The sequence below is a fragment of the Hemitrygon akajei genome, chromosome 9 (assembly GCF_048418815.1).
Source record: "Hemitrygon akajei chromosome 9, sHemAka1.3, whole genome shotgun sequence".
Taxonomy (NCBI): domain Eukaryota; kingdom Metazoa; phylum Chordata; class Chondrichthyes; order Myliobatiformes; family Dasyatidae; genus Hemitrygon; species Hemitrygon akajei.
In genome coordinates this window covers 96,301,381-96,325,510 of record NC_133132.1, presented here as the reverse complement: position 1 = coordinate 96,325,510, position 24,130 = coordinate 96,301,381, and the positions used below count along the sequence as shown (strand labels likewise).

General features: G+C 41.6%; 1 protein-coding gene across 6 annotated transcripts in view; it reads right to left on the bottom strand.

Annotated features, from left to right (window-relative positions):
- dst (dystonin) overlaps positions 1-24,130 on the bottom strand; it is a 579,575-nt gene that overhangs the window by 28,440 nt on the left and 527,005 nt on the right. For all 6 annotated transcript variants that reach the window (XM_073056532.1, XM_073056533.1, XM_073056534.1 and 3 more), the window contains 12 exons: positions 23,922-24,041; positions 22,953-23,122; positions 22,109-22,268; positions 21,200-21,394; positions 18,417-18,545; positions 15,993-16,136; positions 15,612-15,800; positions 13,822-13,948; positions 9,786-9,946; positions 8,317-8,479; positions 2,784-2,938; positions 2,466-2,540 (listed from right to left, as the gene is read on the bottom strand). In XM_073056532.1, the coding sequence (XP_072912633.1) occupies positions 2,466-2,540; positions 2,784-2,938; positions 8,317-8,479; positions 9,786-9,946; positions 13,822-13,948; positions 15,612-15,800; positions 15,993-16,136; positions 18,417-18,545; positions 21,200-21,394; positions 22,109-22,268; positions 22,953-23,122; positions 23,922-24,041 (1,788 nt within the window). The remainder of the gene's footprint in view (positions 1-2,465; positions 2,541-2,783; positions 2,939-8,316; positions 8,480-9,785; positions 9,947-13,821; positions 13,949-15,611; positions 15,801-15,992; positions 16,137-18,416; positions 18,546-21,199; positions 21,395-22,108; positions 22,269-22,952; positions 23,123-23,921; positions 24,042-24,130) is intronic.

Genomic DNA, 24,130 nt, shown 5'->3' with positions numbered 1-24,130 from the left:
GTAATGGCCTCACACTCAGTACGGTAAAGACTGAAACACTCAGGTAATGGCCTCACACTCAGGTACGGTAAAAACTGAAACACTCAGGTAATGGCCTCACACTCAGGTACGGTAAAGACTGAAACACTCAGGTAATGGCCTCACACTCAGGTACGGAAAAGACTGAAACACTCAGGTAATGGCCTCACACTCAGGTACAGTAAAGACTGAAACACTCAGGTAATGGCCTCACACTCAGGTACGGTAAAGACTGAAACACTCAGGTAATGGCCTCACACTCAGGTACAGTAAAGACTGAAACACTCAGGTTATGGCCTCACACTCAGGTACGGTAAAGACTGAAACACTCAGGTAATGGCCTCACACTCAGGTACAGTAAAGACTGAAACACTCAGGTAATGGCCTCACACTCAGGTACGGTAAAGACTGAAACACTCAGGTAATGGCCTCACACTCAGGTAATGGCCTCACACTCAGTTACGGTAAAGACTGAAACACTCAGGTAATGGCCTCACACTCAGGTACGGTAAAGACTGAAACACTCAGGTAATGGCCTCACACTCAGGTACGGTAAAAACTGAAACACTCAGGTAATGGCCTCACACTCAGGTACGGAAAAGACTGAAACACTCAGGTAATGGCCTCACACTCAGGTACGGTAAAGACTGAAACACTCAGGTAATGGCCTCACACTCAGGTACGGTAAAGACTGAAACACTCAGGTAATGGCCTCACACTCAGGTACAGTAAAGACTGAAACACTCAGGTAATGGCCTCACACTCAGGTACGGTAAAGACTGAAACACTCAGGTAATGGCCTCACACTCAGGTACAGTAAAGACTGAAACACTCAGGTAATGGCCTCACACTCAGGTACAGTAAAGACTGAAACACTCAGGTACGGTAAAGACTGAAACACTCAGGTAATGGCCTCACACTCAGGTACGGTAAAGACTGAAACACTCGGGTAATGGCTTCACACTCAGGTACGGTAAAGACTGAAACACTCGGGTAATGGCCTCACACTCAGGTACGGTAAAGACTGAAACACTCAGGTAATGGCCTCACACTCAGGTACAGTAAAGACTGAAACACTCAGGTAATGGCCTCACACTCAGGTACGGTAAAGACTGAAACACTCAGGTAATGGCCTCACATTCAGGTACGGTAAAGACTGAAACACTCAGGTAATGGCCTCACACTCAGGTACGGTAAAGACTGAAACACTCAGGTAATGGCCTCACACTCAGGTACAGTAAAGACTGAAACACTCAGGTAATGGCTTCACACTCAGGTACAGTAAAGACTGAAACACTCAGGTAATGGCTTCACACTCAGGTAATGGCCTCACACTCAGGTACGGTAAAGACTGAAACACTCAGGTAATGGCCTCACACTCAGGTACGGTAAAGACTGAAACACTCAGGTAATGGCCTCACACTCAGGTACGGTAAAGACTGAAACACTCAGGTAATGGCCTCACACTCAGGTAATAGCCTCACACTCAGGTACGGTAAAGACTGAAACACTCAGGTACGGTAAAGACTGAAACACTCAGGTAATGGCCTCACACTCAGGTACGGTAAAGACTGAAACACTCAGGTAATGGCCTCACACTCAGGTACGGTAAAGACTGAAACACTCAGGTAATGGCCTCACACTCAGGTACGGTAAAGACTGAAACACTCAGGTAATGGCCTCACACTCAGGTACGGTAAAGACTGAAACACTCAGGTAATGGCCTCCACTCAGGTACGGAAAAGACTGAAACACTCAGGTACGGTAAAGACTGAAACACTCAGGTACGGTAAAGACTGAAACACTCAGGTAAAGGCCTCACACTCAGGTACGGAAAAGACTGAAACACTCAGGTAATGGCCTCACACTCAGGTACAGTAAAGACTGAAACACTCAGGTAAAGGCCTCACACTCAGGTACGGAAAAGACTGAAACACTCAGGTAATGGCCTCACACTCAGGTACGGTAAAGACTGAAACACTCAGATAACAGCATCACACTCAGGTAATGGCCTCACACTCAGGTACGGTAAAGACTGAAACACTCAGGTAATGGCCTCACACTCAGGTACGGTAAAGACTGAAACACTCAGGTAATGGCCTCACACTCAGGTAATGGCCTCACACTCAGGTACGGTAAAGACTGAAACACTCAGGTAATGGCCTCACACTCAGTACGGTAAAGACTGAAACACTCAGGTAATGGCCTCACACTCAGGTACGGTAAAGACTGAAACACTCAGGTAATGGCCTCACACTCAGGTACAGTAAAGACAGAAACACTCAGGTAATGGCCTCACACTCAGGTACAGTAAAGACTGAAACACTCAGGAATGGTAAAGAGTGAAACACTCAGGTAATGTCCTCACCCTCAGGTGCGGTAAAGACTGAAGCATCAGGTAATGGTTTGACCTCGCCCTCAGGTGTGGTAAAAACTCAAACACTCACCCTATATTTGTTCTCTCCAATCTGCTCCACCTGAAACCGCTTTGCACATTTACATTTTGCAACTTGCCGTGTGACCTACAATAAAGTATAACGCAGGGTTGTGACAGCTAATGAAGTCAAGAGCATTTTATGTTTAATGAAGGTCAAACAGAGAGGCAACAGCAGAAAATCATACATAATATTTGAAAAATATAATCACCTTTAACAATCAGAAAAGAATTGACTGCTAGAAATTAAGCATCATGCAAATATTCCTGTATCAAGCGCTAAGTCATTCTGGGAAATAAAGTTTAAATTCTGTAAACAGTGATGGTATACCTCATCCTCTATTTTGTCGGCGTCAGTAAGAGGCTTGTAGGCATCCTTATTGGGATGAAGTGCCGCTACAAATTCATAATAATCAATGTACCCGTCTCCATCCCGGTCAAATATGTCTGCCACAGCGCTCATTTCCAAGCGGCTGGTCGGAAACTCTGCAGAACAATGCAATAAACATATTCCCCATTGGTTAATCATTTTTATAACTTTCTTTTCTGTTAAACTATTGTAGAAAACTAAATGTCTATATAGCAACACTATAGATATGGTTTCATTAATTATTAACTTCTTACTGCAAATGACTTACTGGAAGTCAGGTTCAGAGTGATTTGGGCTGAGGTATTATTTGGGGATTGGGAAAGTCATTAACTCAATTCGCATTTTGTGCTGAGCCAATACATCTCAGCCAAGCGGCAGAAGAGAACACCAGTGCGCCTGGGCTAAACGACGAAAGAGAACTGCTGAGGTTTATTTAACAGCCCTTCATGAGGAAATGTGTGTTAGAATATGCAAGTAGTGATCGGCCAGTGTCAGCGGAAGTGTATTCCGGTCTGGGTATCAAATTTCCCTTGGTGGTTGCGGGCAACTAGACTGATGGGATGATCAGCAGAATAATGCTTTACTGAAACATTTTTGTTCCATTCGTGGGCGTGGATGGCAAAGTCAGCAAATACTTCCCACCCTGAATTGCGCTTGAGCGGAGGCCACCTCGGAGGGCAACTAAACATCAACATCATTCTCCGAGTCTGGGATCACATTTAGGCCGGTCAGCAGATTTCCTTTCCTGTGGGATACAACTGAACCAGTAGGATTCTGACAACAGTAATTTCAAGATCACTATTTTTAATCCACTGTTTTATTCTAGATTTACTTAATGAGCAGAATTTAAAGTCCTTTGCCATAGAGCCGCAGAGCATCCTGCACAGAAACAGGCCCTATGGCCCATCTAGTCCAGGCTAACCATTATTCTGCGTAGTCCCATCAGCCTTCACCTGGGGCACCGCCCTCCGTACACCTCCCATTGATGTACTCATCCAAACTTCTCCTCAATGTTGAAGTCAAAACCACATCCATCACTTCTGCGAGCAGCTTGTTCCACACTTGCACCACCCTCTGTTCCCCCTCAGGGTCCCTTTAAATATTTCAACATTCACCCTGAACCCAAGACGTCTAGATCTAGTCTCATCCAACCTCAGTGGAAAAAGCCTGCTTATATTTACCCTATCTATATACCCCTCACAATTCTATATACCGCATCTCCATCATTCTCCTATGCTCTATGGAATAAAATCCTAACCTATATTTCAATGCAAGGAGTATTGTAGGAAAAGCAGATGAAATTCAAGCATGGATCAACACCCAGAATTATGACATTGTAGCCATTAGTGAGACTTGGTTGCAGCTCAATATTCAGGAATTCCATTTTTTTAGATGCAACAGAGCAGGAAAGATTAAAGGAGAAGGGGTGGCTTTACTAGTCAGGGAAAATGTCACAGCAGTGCTCTGTCAGAACTGACTGGAGAGCTCGTCTGGTGAGCCGTTATGGATGGAACTGAGAAATAAGAAAGGAATGACCACGTTAAGGGGCTACATTACAGACCATCCAACAGTCCGTGGGATTTAGAGGAACAAATTTGTAAAGAGATCACAGTTAGAAGAGACATAAGATTGTTATAGCAGGTGAATATATTTTTTACATATTGTCTGGGATTCCCATACTGTAACAGGACTAGATGGAATAAGTTTGTCAAATGTGTTCAGGGAAGGTTCTTAATCAGTACATAGAAGTCCCATCAAGAGAGGGTGTGTGATACTGGATCTGCTACTAGGGAATGAGACCGGGCAGGTGACAGAACTTTGTGTAGGGAAACACTCTGCATTTAGTGATCATAATGCCATTAGTTTCAAAATAAATATGCAAAACAATAGGCCTGATTCACAGGTTGAGATTCTAAACTGGAGAAAGGCCAATTTTAACAGTATCAGAAAGGATTGGGCAAGTGTGGATTGGGACAGATTGCTTTCTGGCAAAGGTGTACTTGGTAAGTGGGAGGCCTTCAAAAGTGAAATTTTGAGAGTACAAAGCTTGCATGTGCCTGTCAGAATAAAAAGTAAAGATAACAGGTGTAGGGAACCTTGGTTTTCAAGAAATATTGAAGCCCCAGTTAAGAGAAGAAAGGAGGTGCATAGCAGGTGTAGGCAAGTAGGAACAAACGAAGTACAAGAAATGCAAGAGAACACTTCAGGAAGAAATCAGGAGGGCATGAGGTTGCTCAAGCAGACAAGGTGAAGGAGAATCCTAAGGGACTTTGCAGATGTGTTGAGAGCAAAACCATTGCAAGGGACAAAAGTGGTCCTCAGGAAGATCAGGATAGTAATCCATGTGTGGAGCCAAAAGAGATGGGGGGAGATCTTGAGTTATTTTTTTACATCTGTATTTACTCAGGAGATGGACAAAGAGCCTAGAGAAGTGAGGCAAAGTGGCATCTACTTTATGGACCGTGTACAGATTACAGAAGAGGTGTTTCAAATCAAATCTAATTTAACTGTTAATCAAACCATACATGGACCCAGGTGAATGAGACAGTGTTCCTCGGGGGCCAAGGTGCAAAAGCACACACGTGCTTTCAAAATAATGAGAAAGGGGGAGAAAAAAGAACATAGTCACATGAGAAAACACATTTTCCTCCAAGAGACAAATCAGAGTGGATAAATCCCCAGGGCCTGACAAGGTGTCCCCTCAGACCCTACCGGAGGCGTGCAGAAATTGCTGGGGCTCCAGCAGACATACTTAAAGCACCCATAGTGACAGACGAGGGACCAGAGGATTAGAGGATAGCCAATGTTGTTTAAGCTAGGCTCTAAATATAAATCAGAAAATTACAGTTTGGTGAGCCTGACATCAGTAGTGGTAAAGTATTCTCAAGGACTGGATATATAAGTGTTTGGATTGACATGGACTGATTAAGGACAGTCAGCATGGCTGTGCGTAGTAGGTGGTGTCTAACCAATCTTATATAGTCTTTTGAGGACGTTACCAGGAAAGTGGATGAAGGCAAGACAGCTGATGTTGCCTGGGTGGACTTTGGCAAGGCATCAGGCAAGGTCCCACAAGCGAGGCTGGTCAAGAAGGCTCAGTCGCTCTGGCATTCAGGATGAGGTAGTAAATTGAATTAGACTTTGGCTTTGTCGGGGAAGCCAGGGAGTGGTAGTAGAGGGTTGCATCTCTGACTGGAGGCCTGTGACTAGCGATGTGCTGTAGGGATCGGTGCTGGGTACGTTGTTGTCTGACATTTATATCAATAATCTGGATGTTAATGTGGTTAACTGGTTCAGCAAATTTGCAGATGACACGAAGATCGGGTGCGTAGTTGACAATTAAGGAAAGTTATCATGGCTTGCAGAGGGATCTGGATCAGCTAGAAAAATGGCGGATGGAATTTAATGTAGACAAGTGCAAAGGTGTTGCACTTCGATAGGACCAACCAGGGTCGGTCTTACTGAGGAGTGCAGTAGAACAAAGGGATCTGGGAATACATTGTTCATAATTCATTGAAAGTGGCACCACAGGTAGATAGGGTTGTAAGGAAAGCTTTTGGCACACTGGCCTTCATAAATCAAAGTACTGAGTACAGGAGATGGGATGCAGTGTTGAAATTGTATAAGACATTGGTGAAGCCTTATTTGTAATATTGTGTGCAGTTTTGGTCATCTACCTACAGGAAAGACGTAAATAGTGAGTACAGAGAAAATTTACGAGGATGTTGCCAGGACTGGAGGACCTGGGTTTTAAGAGAAGATTGAACAGGTGACGACTTTATTCCTTGGAACGTAGAAGATTGAGAGGAGATTTGATAGAGGTATACAAAATTATGGAGGTATAGATGAGGTAAATGCAAGCAGGCTTTTTCCACTGAGGTTGGGTAGAACTACAACATGAGGCCATGGGTTAAGGCTGAAGGTGAAAAGTTTTCAGAGAACATGAAGGGAAACTTCTTCACTCAGAGTGTCGAACAAGCTGCCAGCACAAGTGGTGCATGCAAGGTCGATTTAAACATTTATGGGAAGTTTGGATAGGTACGTGAATGGTTGGGGTATAGAGGGTGTAGTCCCAGTGCAGGTTTATGGAAATAGGCAGTTTTGAATTTTTTGGCATGGACCAGATGGACCAAAGGGCCTGTTTCTGTGGTGTACTTTTCTATGACTATTCAACCTTTCCCTATAACACAGGTCCTCAAGTTGCAGCAACATCCTTCCTTATAAATTTTGTGTGAGATTTGGAATTTCTGTAACTAGAAATATTGGTCTAGACTCGTCCAATAAAACTACACTGTCATCAACAGGGATTTCACTCCTTTGTCTCAACTTTATTATGTATCATTAAACTGGAGATGTAATTATTTTTAATCATTTGTTCATTTAGAGATACAGCAAGGAATATACCCTTTGAGACATATGTCCTAGGAAACATTTCCTCCCCCATTTAACCCTAGCCCAATCATGGGACAATTTACCATTGCCAATTTACCTATTAACCAGTATGTCTTTGGACTGTGGGAGGAAAGAGGAGCACATGGAGAAAACCCACACATTCCAAGAGGAAGACATACAAACTGTTTACAAAGGAGACTGGGAATGAACTCCGAACTCTGACGCCCTGAGCCCTAACCCCTATGCTCTCATGGCAGGCTCTAGATCAGAGAAACAGTGGAGACATTTGGTAACATCCAAAGACAGAAAAGGAAAGTCAAGTTTCAAGTGGAAAACTTTCAGTAGGCAATATTTCATTTTCCATTTATGCTGTTGACTTTGAAAATGATGAAGGCAAAAATGACAAATTAGCATTTAGTGAGCCATTAACCAGGGCCCTTAGAAACAAAGCTTGCAGCAGAAGAGCAAAGAAAGGAGTAATGGAACTCAGGAAATGGAATTCCTTATCAGTCTTTTGGTGGGTGTAAGATGGAAAGATCTGAAAAATTACAGGACAGGAAATGGAATTGCTCATTTAGAAAGCTAGTACCAAGAAAGGCCTCAATAGAATGGACATGAAGAGGATATTTCCAATATTGGGAGAGTCTTGGACCAGAAGGCACAGCCTGAGAATAGAAAGATGTCCCTTTAGGACAAAAATGAGGAGTAGGTTATTCAGCCAGGAAGTGGTAAATCTGTGGAATTCACTGGTACAGATGACTGTGGAGGCCAAGTAATTGGGTATATTCAAAGTGGAGGTTGAGAGGTTCTTAATTAGTAAAGGCATCAGTGATATGGGGAGACAGCAGGAGAATGGGGTTGAGAGGGAAAACAAATCGGCTGCGATTGGATGGCAGAACAGATGTGATGGGCAGAATGGCCTAATTTGCTTCTGCATCTTTTGGTCTCATAATATTGAGCAAATGACCCTTTATATGCCGCACAAGAACATGTTCAAGGTGCTATAGAATTTAAGTTGTTATATATTAGTAGAATTTTATCATGCTTAAGAAACAAGGTGGCTCCTTTTTAGCTGGTACTGAAAGTGGTTTTCAAAACTCACTTGAAGAGAGAATTCCATCAATAAATTCTTGTCTTGTGATTTTCCCATCTTGATCCTTATCGATGCGCCTGAAGAAGTCCATTACTCTGGATTTTTTGTGGTTCATCCATCGCATGTACTTCTTTCGCCAAACGTCAAAATCAAAATTGGCAAATTCTCTCAGCTGCAATGGAAGCAAAATTGTGTCAACTCTCTGAAAGTTTCACATTTAGAAATAACTCAATTAACTTGAATGAAATTACTTTGACCACTTTTAAAGGATAGGTTGGAAAATTAGCTCCTTTGTTTTAAAATGAAAACATGGGTACAAACACCCACGAAAGACTTGAAAGAATAAATACTGGAGAGAGATATCAGCAAGACAATGCAAATTCCAAATGAAGCAAGTTACAAAACCATTTACTTTCAAATAAATTCTTTAAATATTTACGGCACAAAAGTATTTGAATTCATAATATATTATTAAGAAGGAAACAATTGGTTTGCCAAATAAAGTAAACAAGCTCGACACGGCATCTTAATCGGTCACTTACAAAAATATTAAAATATTTGACTTGCATGATTAGAGCAGATATTTGTTATGCATATTTAATCCTAGTTATTTACCAGCTTTGATCTTTGTGACTGAGAGCTCTGTAAACATAAATGAATGGAACAAAAGTAATACTGTACATGGGTAAGTTATCATTCCCTACATCTCTGCTGAATATATTTAACACAAAATGTAATGTTAATCGGAAAACACTGCATACCATCCGACAAAGTAAACCGCACAAAATTTCCATAATTTTCTTCAAAACATAAGGGTAATAAAATAGGATCAGGGAAAAATTCCCATAATCTCCCCCTAAGATTTGTTTGGTTCAAAACAACAAAAATTTCATGAAATATGATTGGTAAATGAAGCCATAAGGCTTATTAGGTAAAATTTTAGAGATTCCTCTGAGACCTAGAAAATTTTAACAAGGAACAAGTTTTGGAGAAACTGCTTACTATCACCTAAGAAACTTTCACATAAGAGAGTCAGAAACTCACAATGAAGAGGTTTTCAACACAAAACTGAATTGGTACATTAATATAAAATATTTGAAGTGCCTTTGTTTCATTCATTTATTTATGTTTATTTATTGAAATACAATGTGGAACAGGCCCTTCCTGCCCTTCAAGCCACACTGCCCAGCAATCCCGTGATTAAACCCTCGTCTAATCACAGAACAACTTACAGTACAGATGACTTAATAACCTACCAACTAAGTAACCTATCAGCCAGTATGTCTTTGGACTGTGGGAGGAAGCTGGAGCACCCAGTGGAAACCCATGCAGTCACAGAACTCCTTACAGACAGCGGAAGGAATTGAACCTGGGTCAGCTGTTCAGTAAACACTGTGCTACCGTGTCCCCCTTACAAGAACACAAGCTTAAAAGTTGACATCCTCCCATTCATCCAGCCGTCATTTTGGGACGTTTACCTCCTCCAACCTATCCAGTGCATCGTTGAGCTTCCGCCGCCTGTCCAGTGCCAACAGCCACACTTGCTGCCACTTGCTAACCAGGAGATTCGCACGCGGATTTTTAGTTTCAATAGTCTGGGCTGCTGGTGAATACAGAGCTCGTGTTGGGAGTCGTTTCCCTATGAGAGAAATGGGATGATTATTTAACTGCAGGATTAATTCTTATTCAGTCAGGGTTACTACTGTCATCCCAATGGAAACTGAGTTACCCACCACCATCACAAGCTCTCCTCGTGACAAACAACTACTTGTCAGGTTTAAGTCCCAGTGCATTAAACTGTGAGAATAACCCGGTGGCTCAGCACTGCCATATTCCCAATGGGTGTAATTATCCCCAATAAAAAGTAATTACTTTCCAGGGTTTAGAGAAACATAATTCCTGCTCTTCAAGTTCCAAGCTAGGATGAAATACACCAACATCACACAGCTCACGGAATCTTACATTTTACCATAAACTTTGTTGCCTTCCCATTATTCATATTTCCAGGGGCAGAATTTTAATGTGTTTTAAAGTATATGGAGGGCGTCAGGAGGTATTCTTTTATATACAGAGAGCTGTAGCCATGTGGAATGTGTTGTCAAGTATGGTAGTGAAGGCAGATACATTAGGGACATGGAGGACTATGTGAGAGGGAAGGTTTAGATTGATCTAAGATTTAGGTTAAAATGTCAGCACAACATCGAGGGCTGAAGGCCTGTACTGTGCTGTAATGTTCTAGATTCAGCTCCAGTTTGTTGCTATTCCTTATCGAGCCTGGGCTACTTACCACTTTCAGTGAGAGCTTTGCAGTTTCCTTTGCCACTAGTGAGGTAAAAGAGGAGTGGAGAATAGCTAATGTTAGTCCTTTGTTTAAGGGGGGGGGGGGAGAGATAATAGGGATATACCAAGATATTATTGGCCATTAACCCTTAGATTGGTGCTAGAGAAATTCATAGAAAAGTTTCCTTTTCACATCTGGAAGAGCATGGATTCATTAGGAATAGTCAAGGTGACTTGGTGCATGGGTGGCCATGCCTTACAAACTTGGTTGTTTATTTTTGAGGAGGTTATGAAGATGATTGATGAGGGTAGGGCAGTGGATGTTGTCTACATAGACTTTAAGAAAGTATTTGACAATGTTTCTGATGGAAGGTTGATCCAGAAAATGAATGTACATGGGATCTATAGAGACTGGCAGACCAGATTCAAAATTGGTTTGGAATTAAAAGAGAGAAGGTAGTAGGGAAGGGGTGTTATTCTGATTGGAAGTCTATGACCAGTGGTGTAACACTGGAATCCGTTCTTTTGTTTATGATGTAAGTAAATGATTAAGATGAAAGTGTGTACTCAGTGGCCACTTTATTAGGTACACGTGTGCAACCACTTGTTAATGCAAATACGTAATCAGCCAATTATGTGGCAGCAACTCAATGCATAAAAGCATGCAAGAGCTACAGTTGCTGTTCAAACCAAATATCAAAATAGGGAAGAAATGTTATCTCAGTTACTTTGACCGTGGAATGATTGTTGGTGCCAGACAGGGTGGTTTGAGTATCTCAGAAACTTGACCTCCAGGGAGTTTCATGCACAACAATCTCTAGAGTTTACAGAAAATGGTGCTAAAAACAAAAAAAAAAAGCAACAAGTGGCAGTTCTGTGGGTGAAAATGCTTTGTTAATGAGAGAGGTCAGAGGAGAATGGCCAAACTGGTTCAAACTGACAGGAGGGTGACAGTAACTCAAATAACCATGCATTACAACAGTGGTGTGTAGAAGAGCATTTCTGAATGCACAACACATCGTACCTTTAAGTAGATGGGCTACAACAGCAGAAGGCTATGAACATACACTTAATGGTCACTTTATTAGGTACAGGATGTACCTATTAAAATGGTCACTGAGGGTAGATGGCCTTATTACTAAGTTTGCAGACAAAAACTGGTGGTGTTTGGATGGTGAAGAAGGTTGGCAAAGTATAAAGTAGGAAACATCAGCTGGAAACACAAGCAGAGAAAAGGCAGATAGAATTTAATCCAGGCACACTGGGAGGTCATATGCAAGAGAAGAGGATTCAGTAAATGGCAGGAATTTTAGAAGCACTGATGTACAGAGACAACTTGGAGTGCAAGTCTATAGCTCCCAGAAAGTGGCAATACAAGGGTTATAAAGACAATGTACATAATGCACAAAACTTTGATCACACTACACTTGGAGGACTCTTTGCAGTTCTGGTCCTGACATTACAGAAAGAATGTGGAAGCTCTGGAGATGGTGCAAAAGAGGTTCACCAGTATGTTGCCCGAATTAGAGATCACTAGCTTTAAACAAAGGTTGGGCAAACTAGGACAGATTACACTGGAAATGCTAGAGGCCAAGAGGTGTCTATGAAAGTAAAGGAGGCATAGATGGTCATGACAGAAATGTCATATACTTGCAGAGAAGATGGTGGAAACAGATAAGATAGTGATGTTTAAAAGGGATTTAGACAGGCATGTGAACATTGAGAGAATGGAGAGAAATAGACTGCGTGCAAGGAGATGAGATCAGTTTAAAATATCATCATGGTTGGTAAAGACATCATGGGATGAAAAGTCTGATCCTTTGCTGCACTGTTTGGTGCCAAGGTAAAAAAAAAAATAAAGATTAGCGTTATTTGTCATATGTACATTGAAACATCAAAACACATAGGGAAATATGTCGTTTGTGTCAAATCAAGTCAGTGAGGATTGTGCTGGGCAGCCTGCAATTGTTGCCAAACTTGTGGCACCAACATAGCAAACCCACAACTCACTAAATACAACCGTATTATCTTTAGATTGTGGAAGGAAGCTAGAGCACCCTGAGGAATGTCATGCGATCATGGGAAAAAAGTAGACTCAGTGGTGGGAACTGAAAGCTGATCTTACAGCCAGTGCTGTAAATCACTGCGCCAACCAATATGGTACCGTGCCACCTCACGGAATCCAAGCTGACTGCGATATTATCAGATAACTTAAATGCTCTAATTTTCATCCATTTTAAATTGGTGAGTAATTAACTCGTGGACATAGATGGGATGTTCTGGAACTCACTGAACAGAACCATAAAAGCAGATTTCCAAGTTTCTTTGGAGTTGGCACGACTGCATTCCTATAATAAAACCCACTTGTATCTGAGCATCCGAATCACTCTGCAGGAGTCCTTGTCCTCCACAGGACAAATGCTTATTCATATGGATGATCTCTGTTCCATGTATCAATGAATCAATAGAAAATTTAATTCAAATATTTCCTCCTGAGCAGGATGCATTCAGTATATAACCACAGTACTATTTGACTCAGTAGAGAATGGGAGAGTCCAGGACTGGAGAACACAGCTCAGAATAGAAGTCCCTTTAGATAATGTATAGATAATGAGCAGGGATAATACTTTAGCCAGAGGGTAGTGACTCTATGGAATTCATTGTCATGGACAGCTGTGGAGGCCAAGTCATTATTATATTTAGTTGGAGATTCATATGTTTTTGATCAGTAAGTGCGTCAAAGGTGAAATGCATTGTATTGTTTGCATTAACAACCAACATAGCCTAAGGATGTGCTAAGGGCAGCCTGCAAGTGTCATAACACATTTCCGGAGCCAACATAGCAACCCACAAAGTTCAGCAGAACAACAGTAAACAAAGCCCCTTTCCTCTCTTCCACCCACTCACTCACAGACAATCCTCCAACCTCAGGACCACAGACCATTTCCAGACCCCCAGCATCCACTGGACACACAGATCGTTTGTTGTTCCAGATTCCAAAATCTGCAATCTCTTACATTTGTACATTAGCAACCGTTTGCTAATTATTGCTAACATAGATAGACAAGGGACTGCAGACTCTGGGACCTGCAGTGTCCTGTGATTCTATATTAGCGATTGACCCATTACTTGAGGCTTGCTTCCCACTCAACCCCCAGAGTAAAAAAAAACAATGAAAATGAGCAACACCCCTGAAATAAAATGTAATTCAGATGGAAACTAAATACTACTCACTTGACCTTCCTTTCTCGATGACAGGTATGTTGGATGTGATCTGGGTTGGCTCTGCAGCTTTCCTCTTGTATGTCTTTGTCACCTTATCCACATCTGGTTGCTTCCTGGTCATTTCCTCCATAAAGGTCTGAAATTAAAAGTAACCCATTTAACAAAACGTGGTGCCACAGTTCATTCACACAAGTGTGTTCAAAATAATTATCACCAGTCCTTCTGATTATAAGGAGTGAAGGTTGTAATCAAGCATCCCCTTCTTTCAGTGGATATTGCAAATGGATGGCCACGTGGAGGTACTTTGTCTGATTTTTATAGGACATAGACCACAGCACAGTACAGGCTTTTCAGCCCACAATGTTGTGCTGATCTTTAAATCTAGTCCAAGATCAATCTAATGCTTCCCTCCCACTTGGCCCTCCATTTTCTTTTTTAAAAAAGCCTAGAGGTCTCTTAAATGTTCCTAACGTATCTGCCTCTATCACCGTTCCTGGCAGTACATTCCACGCACTCACCACTCTGTAACAAACATCCTTGACATCCTCCCTATACTCTCCTCCAGTCACCTTAAAGTTATGCCCTCTTGTATTTGTCAATCCCCACTGGGAAGAAGGTGCTGGCTGTCCACTCTATCAATGGCTTTTATCATCTTATATCCTCTGTATAGTTGCCTTTCACCCTCCTTGGCACCAAAGAGAAAAGCCCTAGCTTACACGGCCTTTCCTCTTAAGACATGCTCTCTAATCCAGGCAGCATTCTGGTAAACTTCTTCCTAAAGCTTCCACATTCTTCCTGTAATGAGGTGACCAGAACTGAACATAATACTCCATGTGTGGTCTAATCAGAGTTTTATAGAGCTGTAGGTACATGAACACCAGGTGCTTGTATGTAACAGAAGCACTTTATACAAATATGTACAAAATAATTATTGTCAATCTTTCTGATTATAAAGGAGAGGTCCCAATCAACCATCCCTTTCTTTCTTTGAAGTCTGTGTATATCACAGCTTTGGTATGACATCTAAAATGATGACAAACTTCTCTTGGTGCACAATGGAGAGTGTTGTAACTGGTTGTACACAGCCTGCTATGGAAACACCGATAACCAAGAACAGAAAACTTTACACACAGTGGTGGATATATCCCAGCTCAACACAGGCAAAGCCCTCTGCACCACTTAAGTTATTTCCTACAACTATCAGGCTCCTGAACTAGAGCAGATAGCCTCACTCACCACACACCTGAGCTAATTTCACAACCTACAGACGCACTTTCAAAGACTCTACATTTTATGTCCTCACTATTATTTATTTATTTTTTATTTGCACTATTTGTCTTCTTTGGCACATTGGTTGTTTCTCAGTCATTGCTTATGTATAGCTTTTCCACTTATTCTATTATATTTCTTTATTTCCCTACAAATGCCAATAAGAAAATGAATCTCAGGGTTGTATATGATGACCTATACCTACTTTGATAACACGTTTACTATGACTTGACGTTGACATTCTTTCAATGGATATCACAATTGCATAGCCAGAAGGAGGTAGCTTGAGTGATTTTCCTCCTATCTAATTCAGGGGATTAGATAACCCCTTCCACCAAACCACTCCAAATACGCAGCGACGGGGTTTGTGAATCAGCAACTTTTCTGACATGAATGTCCCAATTCCACATAAAACGACCAATTATGCAAAGAATGCTACATCTCATCAATCACTACATCAGCTTTGAGAATCCAAATGTGTCACATGGACCACAGCTAGTGTCGACTGTGCTGGTTTGGGTTGTGGTTACCTGGTGCTCAGCAATAAGTGTTTTGACTTCTTCAATCTCCTGTGGAAGTTGCTCTTGGTCTCTCTGAGTGAGTATCGTCTCTGCCCACTGTAGCCAACTCAGAAGACTCTCCAGCAGCTCCTGATTAGAGATAACATCAGCAAGGGCTGCTTGCAGTCTCAGTTGATGCTGCTTACTCCATGCAGTTACCTGGCATTTCACATAGAAACAAAACATCACAAAAAGATTCTGGAGCCTGCAACATCATCTAGAAATACACGATTTTCACTGAAGGGTCTCAGCCAGCAACATCGACCGTTTATTCCCCTCCATAGATACTGCCTGACCTGCTGAGTTCCTCCAGCATTTTGTGCAAGTTGCACACAACTTCAAAACAGTTACCTCTTCGAAACGGGCTCGGATTATTGTGATCCAATGCTTGATAGTTGTGATGGAGTCCGGGTGGCAGATGGACAAGATGGATTCCCCCATACCCACAGCCGAATTCAACTCAGTCATCTTCTCTTCCAGCTTCTTCACAAACTCCTTACAGAGAGAAGTAGTAAAACCAATCAGAACTCTCACACACATCAATGAAATTCACAGGGTTCCTGTTATGTGCCAGAATAAGTGGGATGATTTCTGCAGATGTCACCTTTTTCTTCACAATGTGGCCACTCAGTGGGTATAGATCACACCTCTCACTTTCCCCAACCCAGTGCAGCATAATCACTGTCCTCTCAGTGTGGTACAGGTGGCATGCTGCCACCACAGTGCCCTGTAGAGCGATGAGCTCACAGTGTAACACAGAGGGAGCTCTGCCCTACTAGCCTGCTATAAAGGAAGTGTTACTCTCTCAGAGAGCCAGCACTATTCTCAAAGGATAACAGAAATTTTCTCACAGTCCTGCCCAATATTAATTTCTCAAATAATATCACCACAGTAAATTAAAATGTTTATCATCATACTCGTTGCTTCATTTCCTACATCACAATAATAACAACAAGTATTTAATTAGCTGCAAAGTGCTTTAGGGTTGTGAAATGCTTCATAAAAATGCCAGTGCTACTTCCTTTCCTACATCTAATTGCTATTAACTGGTTTCATTAAAGTCTGTTCATTAATTACCAGAAGCAATAATACTACCCTTGGCAGATCACAGGCACAATAACCTGTCTCATAATCACTATCCCACTCAACAATATTTAGTCCAAGGACCACAAATGAGCTGTAATAAATTTAAAAAATGCAGTGAGCTGGATTTCTTTAGTGGTCTAATGGTACATGGACATGCATTGCTAAGAATAACCATAACTTGATTTGAGTTTGACATTTCCAATATTTCAAGATTATGAGAATGCTCCCAGGAATGAAAGGGTTAACATATGAGGAGTATTTGATGGCTCTGGGCCTATACTCACTGGAATTCAGATGAATGAGGGTGGGGAGGTTGGGATCTCATTGAAAGCTATCATGAAAGGCGTAGATAGAGTGGTCGTGGAGAGGATGCTTCCTACAGAGGAGGAGAATAGGACCAGAGCTCACAGCCTCAGAATACACGAATGTCCCATTTAGATTGGAGATGGGGAAGAATTTCTTTAGCTACAGGGTGGCAATTCATTGGCAGACAGACTTGGAGGCCAAATCATTGGGTACATTTAAAGTGGAGATGGATAGGTTCTTAATTAGTAAGGGTTTCAAACGTTAAAGGGAGAAAGCAGGAGGATAGGATTGAGAGGAACAATAAATCAGCCATTATGGAATTATGGAGCAGACTAGATGGGCCAAATGGCCTAATTCTGCTTCTACGTCATAAGGTCTTATATTTCTTTACAACATAGGAAGCCTTTCTGCCCACTGAGTCCATGCTAGCTCTCTGAAAGTTACTGGGAGGTCAAAAGGATGAAAACATAGTGCATTTCTAATAATAATCCTATAAGAGTAGACCTCTTGTACAACAAGATGGACTCTTGGCCTGACAACTTAACTTATTACAATCTTGCATACTTGCATTCCGCACTACATTTTTTTGGTTTACACTATATTTTGCATTGTTATTGTTATATCTTGTTCCACCTCAATGTGCCGTGAATTGATTTGATCTGTGTATGCAAGATTTTTCCTGTATCTTGGTTCATGTGCCAAAATAAACCAAATTAAACAAAGCCCTAATGGTCTACCCATTGCTGCAAGATGGTGATGTACTTGATCGAGTGGAAGAAAGCCACAGCTTCGGACACAAAATTATATTTCCAACATTCTGTGCTGGTGAACCATTCATCATCCTCTCTGTGCACGTGCAACTTACTCATTACTCTTCAACACCCTGAAGGGATTGCTGTCACTGATTTACACAGCAATTTTATCCTTTTCAGGGGGTAGGCATTAGTGACAAGTTCAGCACTGATTGTCCATTCCTAATTTCCTAATAACGTTACCTGGTCATTCAGATGCATGTCAAGCATTCTACCATGGGCCTGAAATCATCTATAGACCAGACCAGGCAGTACATTTCACATACCCCCACCCTAACACCTTCCTTCATGGACTTGACAGCTTTTACAACTATGTGGTAGTTTCACTTACATGACTATCAAACCCAACTTTGAACCTCAGATTTGTTTAACCGATTCCCCAGTCACTACGGCAGGATCTGACATGATTGCAAGACCTGGGTTATTATTGTAGCAACTGAACTACAATGCCAATGGTTTATTTGGTAGAAGAGGGTTCAGTGTTGTCTACCATCACTTTTACTGCAAAATGTATCCTCATGTTGCACAAGCACCCTTTTAAAAACATTATTTTCTCATGCTCTTTCCCAACCTTGTGCTGATCAATGAGTGCGTGGAGAGCATCACTATCATCTGGAAGAACGCCATGGAAACGGAGGGTCTGCTCAGCCTCGGCCAGCCACTCCAGCAGCACGTGCACAGCAGAGTGGAATTCCTCAGCCTGTAAATACAACAACCATTCATCACAACGCTTGCAACCTGTCAGCCAGCAGTCCACATGTATTTTTAAGTTGCTTTAAATGCGTAGAACATACAGCATTATAGCACAGTACAGGCGGTTTGGCCAGCAATGTTGTACCGACATTTTAATCTTCTTTATATCAATCTAACCCTTCCCTTCCACGTAGCCCTCGCTTTTCTATCATCCTGTGCCTATCTAAGTTTCTTAAAAGCCCCTATTGAACATGCCTTTACCATCACAGCAGGCAGGGTGTTCCATGCACTCTCCACAGTCTGGATAAAGAACCTACTCTGAAATACCCCCTTCCTATACTCAATCACCTTAAATTATGCCCCTTGATTTAGCCATTTCCATCCTGGAGGAGAAGAGGGGAGAAAAGGGCTTTGAACTTCAAGAAGATTGGCAAACTTGCTTTCCACTGCAAATGGAAGGTTGTCTGGGGGTTCAATGATTGAGGTTGTTGCCAAGGAGAAAGGTGAGGAAGGGATGATCCCTCAATCTGCAGCCAGGGTAGTTAGGTGTACAATTTGACCTCTGTACTGGACAGGAAATGGAACCCAGCTATACAAAACATCTGGAAAAGATTGTGAGATGAACTATCCAGAGAGCTTCTTCAAGGTTGGGATGGGGCAAATGATTTAGATCATTAGGTTGTGTTTGTCACTGCAAATGACGCACTTCACTGTATGTTTCTAGTATATGTCATAAATAAATCTGAATCTCAACTGTCTGGTGACTCCATACAGTAGGGTTGACAAGAAGAGTCTCAGATGTAGTGCCCCCAGTAGGTGTAATGATTCACATTTTCAGACATGCCATCAACTAGATGCAAGACTGACAGGTGCTTCTGAAATTATTTTTTTTATTAGTACAGATATAGCTCAGTAACAGACTCTTCTGGCCCACCGAGCCTGTCCTGCCCAGTTCCACCCACGTGACCAATTAGCCTACTAACCCAAGGGAAAGAGTAAATGTTCTGGGCCGAGACCCTTCATCAGGCCTAGGAAAGAAAGGGTAGGTCAGAGTAAGAAAATGGGGGAGGCGAGGAAGAAGCACAAGGTCGTAGGTGATAGGTGAAACTAAGAGAGGGGGAGGGGTGAAGTAAAGAGCTGGGATGTTGCTTGGTGAAAGAGATAAAGGGCTGGAGGAGGGAGAATCTGATAGGAGAGGACAGAAGACCATGGAAGAAAGGGAAGGGTAAGGAGCACAGAGGGAGATGATGGGCAAGTAAGGAGATAAGGTGAGAGAGGGAAACAGGAATGGGAAATGGCGAAGGGGGGAGGGGGTAGAATTACCAGAATTTCAAGAAATCGATGTTCATGCCATCAGGTTGGATGCTAACCAAATGGAATATAAGACGTTGCTCCTCCAACCCGAGTGTGGCCTCATCGCAGCAGTAGAGGAGGCCACAAATCAGGATGGAGGAACAACACCTTATATGGCATGTGAGTCCATGGCCTCCTCTACTGCCACCTTCTTACTCTGGCTTTTCCCCTTTCATTTCAGTCCTTCATCAGATCTCAGAGGATCATTCACACTTTTCCATGGATGTTGTCTGGTCTGCTGCATTTCATGCACGTTGCTTTGGATTTTCAGCATCTGCAGATTCTCGTGTTCGTGTACCTGCTAATCTGTACTCAGGAGGAAAACCAGAGTATCTGGAGGAAATGTTCCCACAACATATGGACTCACTTTCAGGTGACTCTTCATCTCATGTTCTCGATATTTTTTGCTTATTTTATTATAATAATTACTTCTTTATTTTTGTATTTGCAGAGTTAGTTGTCTTTTATACACTGGTTGAACGTTCAAGTTGGTGCAGACTTTCTTTGATTCTATTATGGTTATTACTCTATCATGGAGTTATTGCATATGCCAGTAAGAAAATGAATCTCAAGCTTGTATATGGTGACATATAAATATATTTACTTTGAACCCCATGTAGTCACAGTGAAATATCAATGAAACTATGGAATATCAATGGCCTTAAGAGGAAGAATTTTTTAAAAAATCAACTAACTTTTGCAAACTCCACTTTATTGTACCAGAATAAGATTGTACACTCAGTGGCCAATTTAATAGGTACTTTCTGTACCTCTTCAACCTAATAAAGTGACCATTGAGTGTATGGTCATGGTCCTCTGCTGCTGTAGCCCATCCACTTCAAGATTCAAAGTGTTGTGCGTTCAGGGATGCTCTTCTGCACACTGCTGTTGTAACATATGGTTATTTCAGGTACTCTCACCTTGCGGTCAGCTTGAACCAGTCTGACCATTCTCCTCTGACCTCTCTCACAGAACTGCTGCTCATTCTGTGCTTGTTTTCGTATCATTCTCTGTAAACTCTAGAAACTACTGTGCATGAAAACCCCCAGGAGATCAGCAGTTTCTAAGATATTCAAACCACCCTGTCTGGCACAAACAATCATTCCATGGTCAGTCATTAGATCACATTTCTTCCCCATTCTATTGTTTAATCTGAACACCAACTGAACCTCTTAACCATGTCGGCATGCTTTTATGCACTGAATTACTGCCACATGATTGACTGACTAGATATTTGCATTAGTACGCAGATATACAAGGGTGCACCTAATGGCACTGAGTGTATCTTGGTGCTGAAGTCCCCTTTACCTTGTTGAGGGCTTGCTCCAGTCTAGCTTGTTTGGAGACAGAAAGAGCACACACTGTCTCCCAGCGGGTACTAAGTTCCTGCATCTGCACTTTGACCCAGGATGAATCATCACGGCTGGCCTCGACCAGTTCACGGGCCGAGCGCTTGAGAGCCTGGACACCGCTCGTCCGTTTACCCAGCTCCTTCTGGAAGACCTGCACGAGAAGAACATGCCTGTCACAAATCCAGAATAACACCACAACTTGGAACACAGGTACCGAACAGGCAGAAGATAGTAAATAAATTCCGTTGTATGTAGGGCTACACATCCAGAACAGCTTTGTAAACTGCTCAGTTAATTGAAAATTAGAGGAAAGGGAGACTTCCACCTCATAATCCTGACAGATGCAGGTGGGAGAACTATTACTCTTGCTCAAAACTGTATCAGTTGCAGCACTAAATTCTAATCAATAGTGATACACACTTTCTGTTCTTTAGTGCTCGTCTTTTTTTGAGCTAGGATACCCAGAATGTCGTGACTAATTTATTTAGCATGAACGCGGGATTAAAAGCCCTCTTAAGGGATATCATCTTCTAAAATATCATATAATACATATGCCTTGGATAATTTAACACTGGGCAAATCCAAGAGATTTCTTAAAAAATGTTTTTAATCAGGAGATGAATTACAGTTTTGGCAACACAAATCTCTACAAGGCAACGACCAAATAAACTTGTTGAATAAAGACCAGTTAGGTCAGTGAAAACTAGACCCAGTCTCTGTGCTTTATTAGAATCAAACAACAGACAGGGCAATAATTTAGCTAATGGATGCAGTGAGGTTTGGGGTTTGGAAAGTGGGTTGGTGGGAGCAGAGACGAAGAGGGTCTCATCCATTGGCCAACTTTGTTTCACGTAGATGACGTTACCTTGTGAGCATCAATCAGGTTCATGACAAGATCAACATCTCCATGCACTGGCTGATCTTCAGCCAGCATGGGCTCGATCTTGTAAAGCCAGTCAATCAGAGCTTGTAAGGCATCTGTAAACTGGCCCGAAAAGAGAAGAGCTTCTTCCAATTTGTTCTGTCTGAAATGGAAACAGAGAATTTATACTTAACCTCAGCCAACTACAGTCACAGTTGAACATTCTTCAATAAGGAGGATAGAATTGAATGAGTGCAGGATTAGTGCACACAGGAGCTTAATGGTTGGTGCATACTCAGTGGGCCAAAGGGCCTATTTCACACTGTATCACTCGAGTAAGCCCAGCTCCCAACAATCTCCAACCTATTAGAGATCGCAAAATATCTTCCCAAAAACACGATTCTGCAGAAACTGAGAAGTACTCAAAACTAAGTTCTGAATTTTGAATCAGTTGGCTGTCAAGAATAATTTTGAAATCCTTTAATGTCAAATCACTATGTTATAATCATTTAATAGTGTCAACTGTCAAGCATCAGGTTCTCCGTATTATTTTCAATGCAACACCATACCAATAGGAACTAGACTATCAACTGATGATTGCAACAGTGGTGGAAAAATAATACTCCTGATAGGCAAATGGATGATAGAAAACTGGAGGATTATGTAAGAGGGGGAAAGCTAGGTCGATCTTAAGAGTAAAGTAAGAAATTGGCATGTCACCAAGGGCTGAAGGCATGTACTGTGCTGAAATGTTCTATGATTTACTCTTGTTTCAGACCCAACTTAGTGTTGAAATTCAGATTGAAACCTACTATGATATGAATGTTTTTTGAGTTAACTTCTTTACCTTTCCACTGACTTCCCGCAAACTGTGTCCCACTTGTCCCTCAGTTCGCTCAGCATGTCATCCAGCTTTTGGTGATCATCGGCTAAAGTTGTCTTCTCTTTTAGGGAGCGGCCCGTCCTTACTGTTGTGTCATATACAGAATGCTTTGCTCCAAGTGCTTTCTGGAACTCCTACATTTATAAACAGATGAAGGGCAAAAAGGTCTTCAGAATCAGAATCAGGTTTATTATCACTGACACATGCCATGAAATCTGTTTTTTTTCTGGGCACAGTGCAGTGCAAAACATTTTAAAAAATTACTATCTGATGGCAGAGGAGAAGATGCTGTTCCTAAACATTGAGTGTGCATCTTGCTAGCAACGTAAACACTTCAAAGCAAGCTGTTAACTTCAGCTGTTCTTTGACATTGTGTATGGGCTAAGGCCAATCATCATTTTCTCTGTGGAACTGGCTCATCCAAGTTGTCTAATAAGTAAGAAATATATCAAAATTCTCAGAGAAAATAAAAACTACACCACTACACCATTAATACTTTTTGTTGGATTAGACTGACAGATCTTGCATGCATTTTCCTTTCTACACTTCAATATAGTTAATTGGGAGCTGGTAACAGCTTTACTATGTAAAAGACACTTTTAAATAAAGATTTTTTTTCATTTTTCCTGTGAATTTGTGAAAGAAGGCCAGATGATAAATAGAAAAGTAAAAGAATTATGATTATATATCACCTCACACAACATCACGACATTCCCAATTGTTCAGCAATCATGTATTATTTTTGGGGTCGTTATAGATGTGATAGATGAAACATGTCAAATAACCTGCATACAAACATCCATTACAGTAGTCATGACCAAGTCACTGGTCAAGTAAAATCATTTTCTGAATGATTGAACCATTCCATCCACCTGATATGAAAGGAGTCTCCTCTGGTGTGACATGTGGGTACATGATACATGTTTACATCACCTTGTGGTTTGCAAGTTGCATTTTCACTTTGTCTGGATCATTTGCAATTTCAAGGTCAGAGTCCAGGTTTTTTTCTGACTCTTCCAGCCACTCCATCAATTTCTTCCAGGCCTCTTGGAACTTTTGTGGAACAATAAAACAAAGGTCATAAACACTCAGTAGTTTAATAACAGGAACCTACGTCCTATTTTACTAATGGGGTTTCTAGA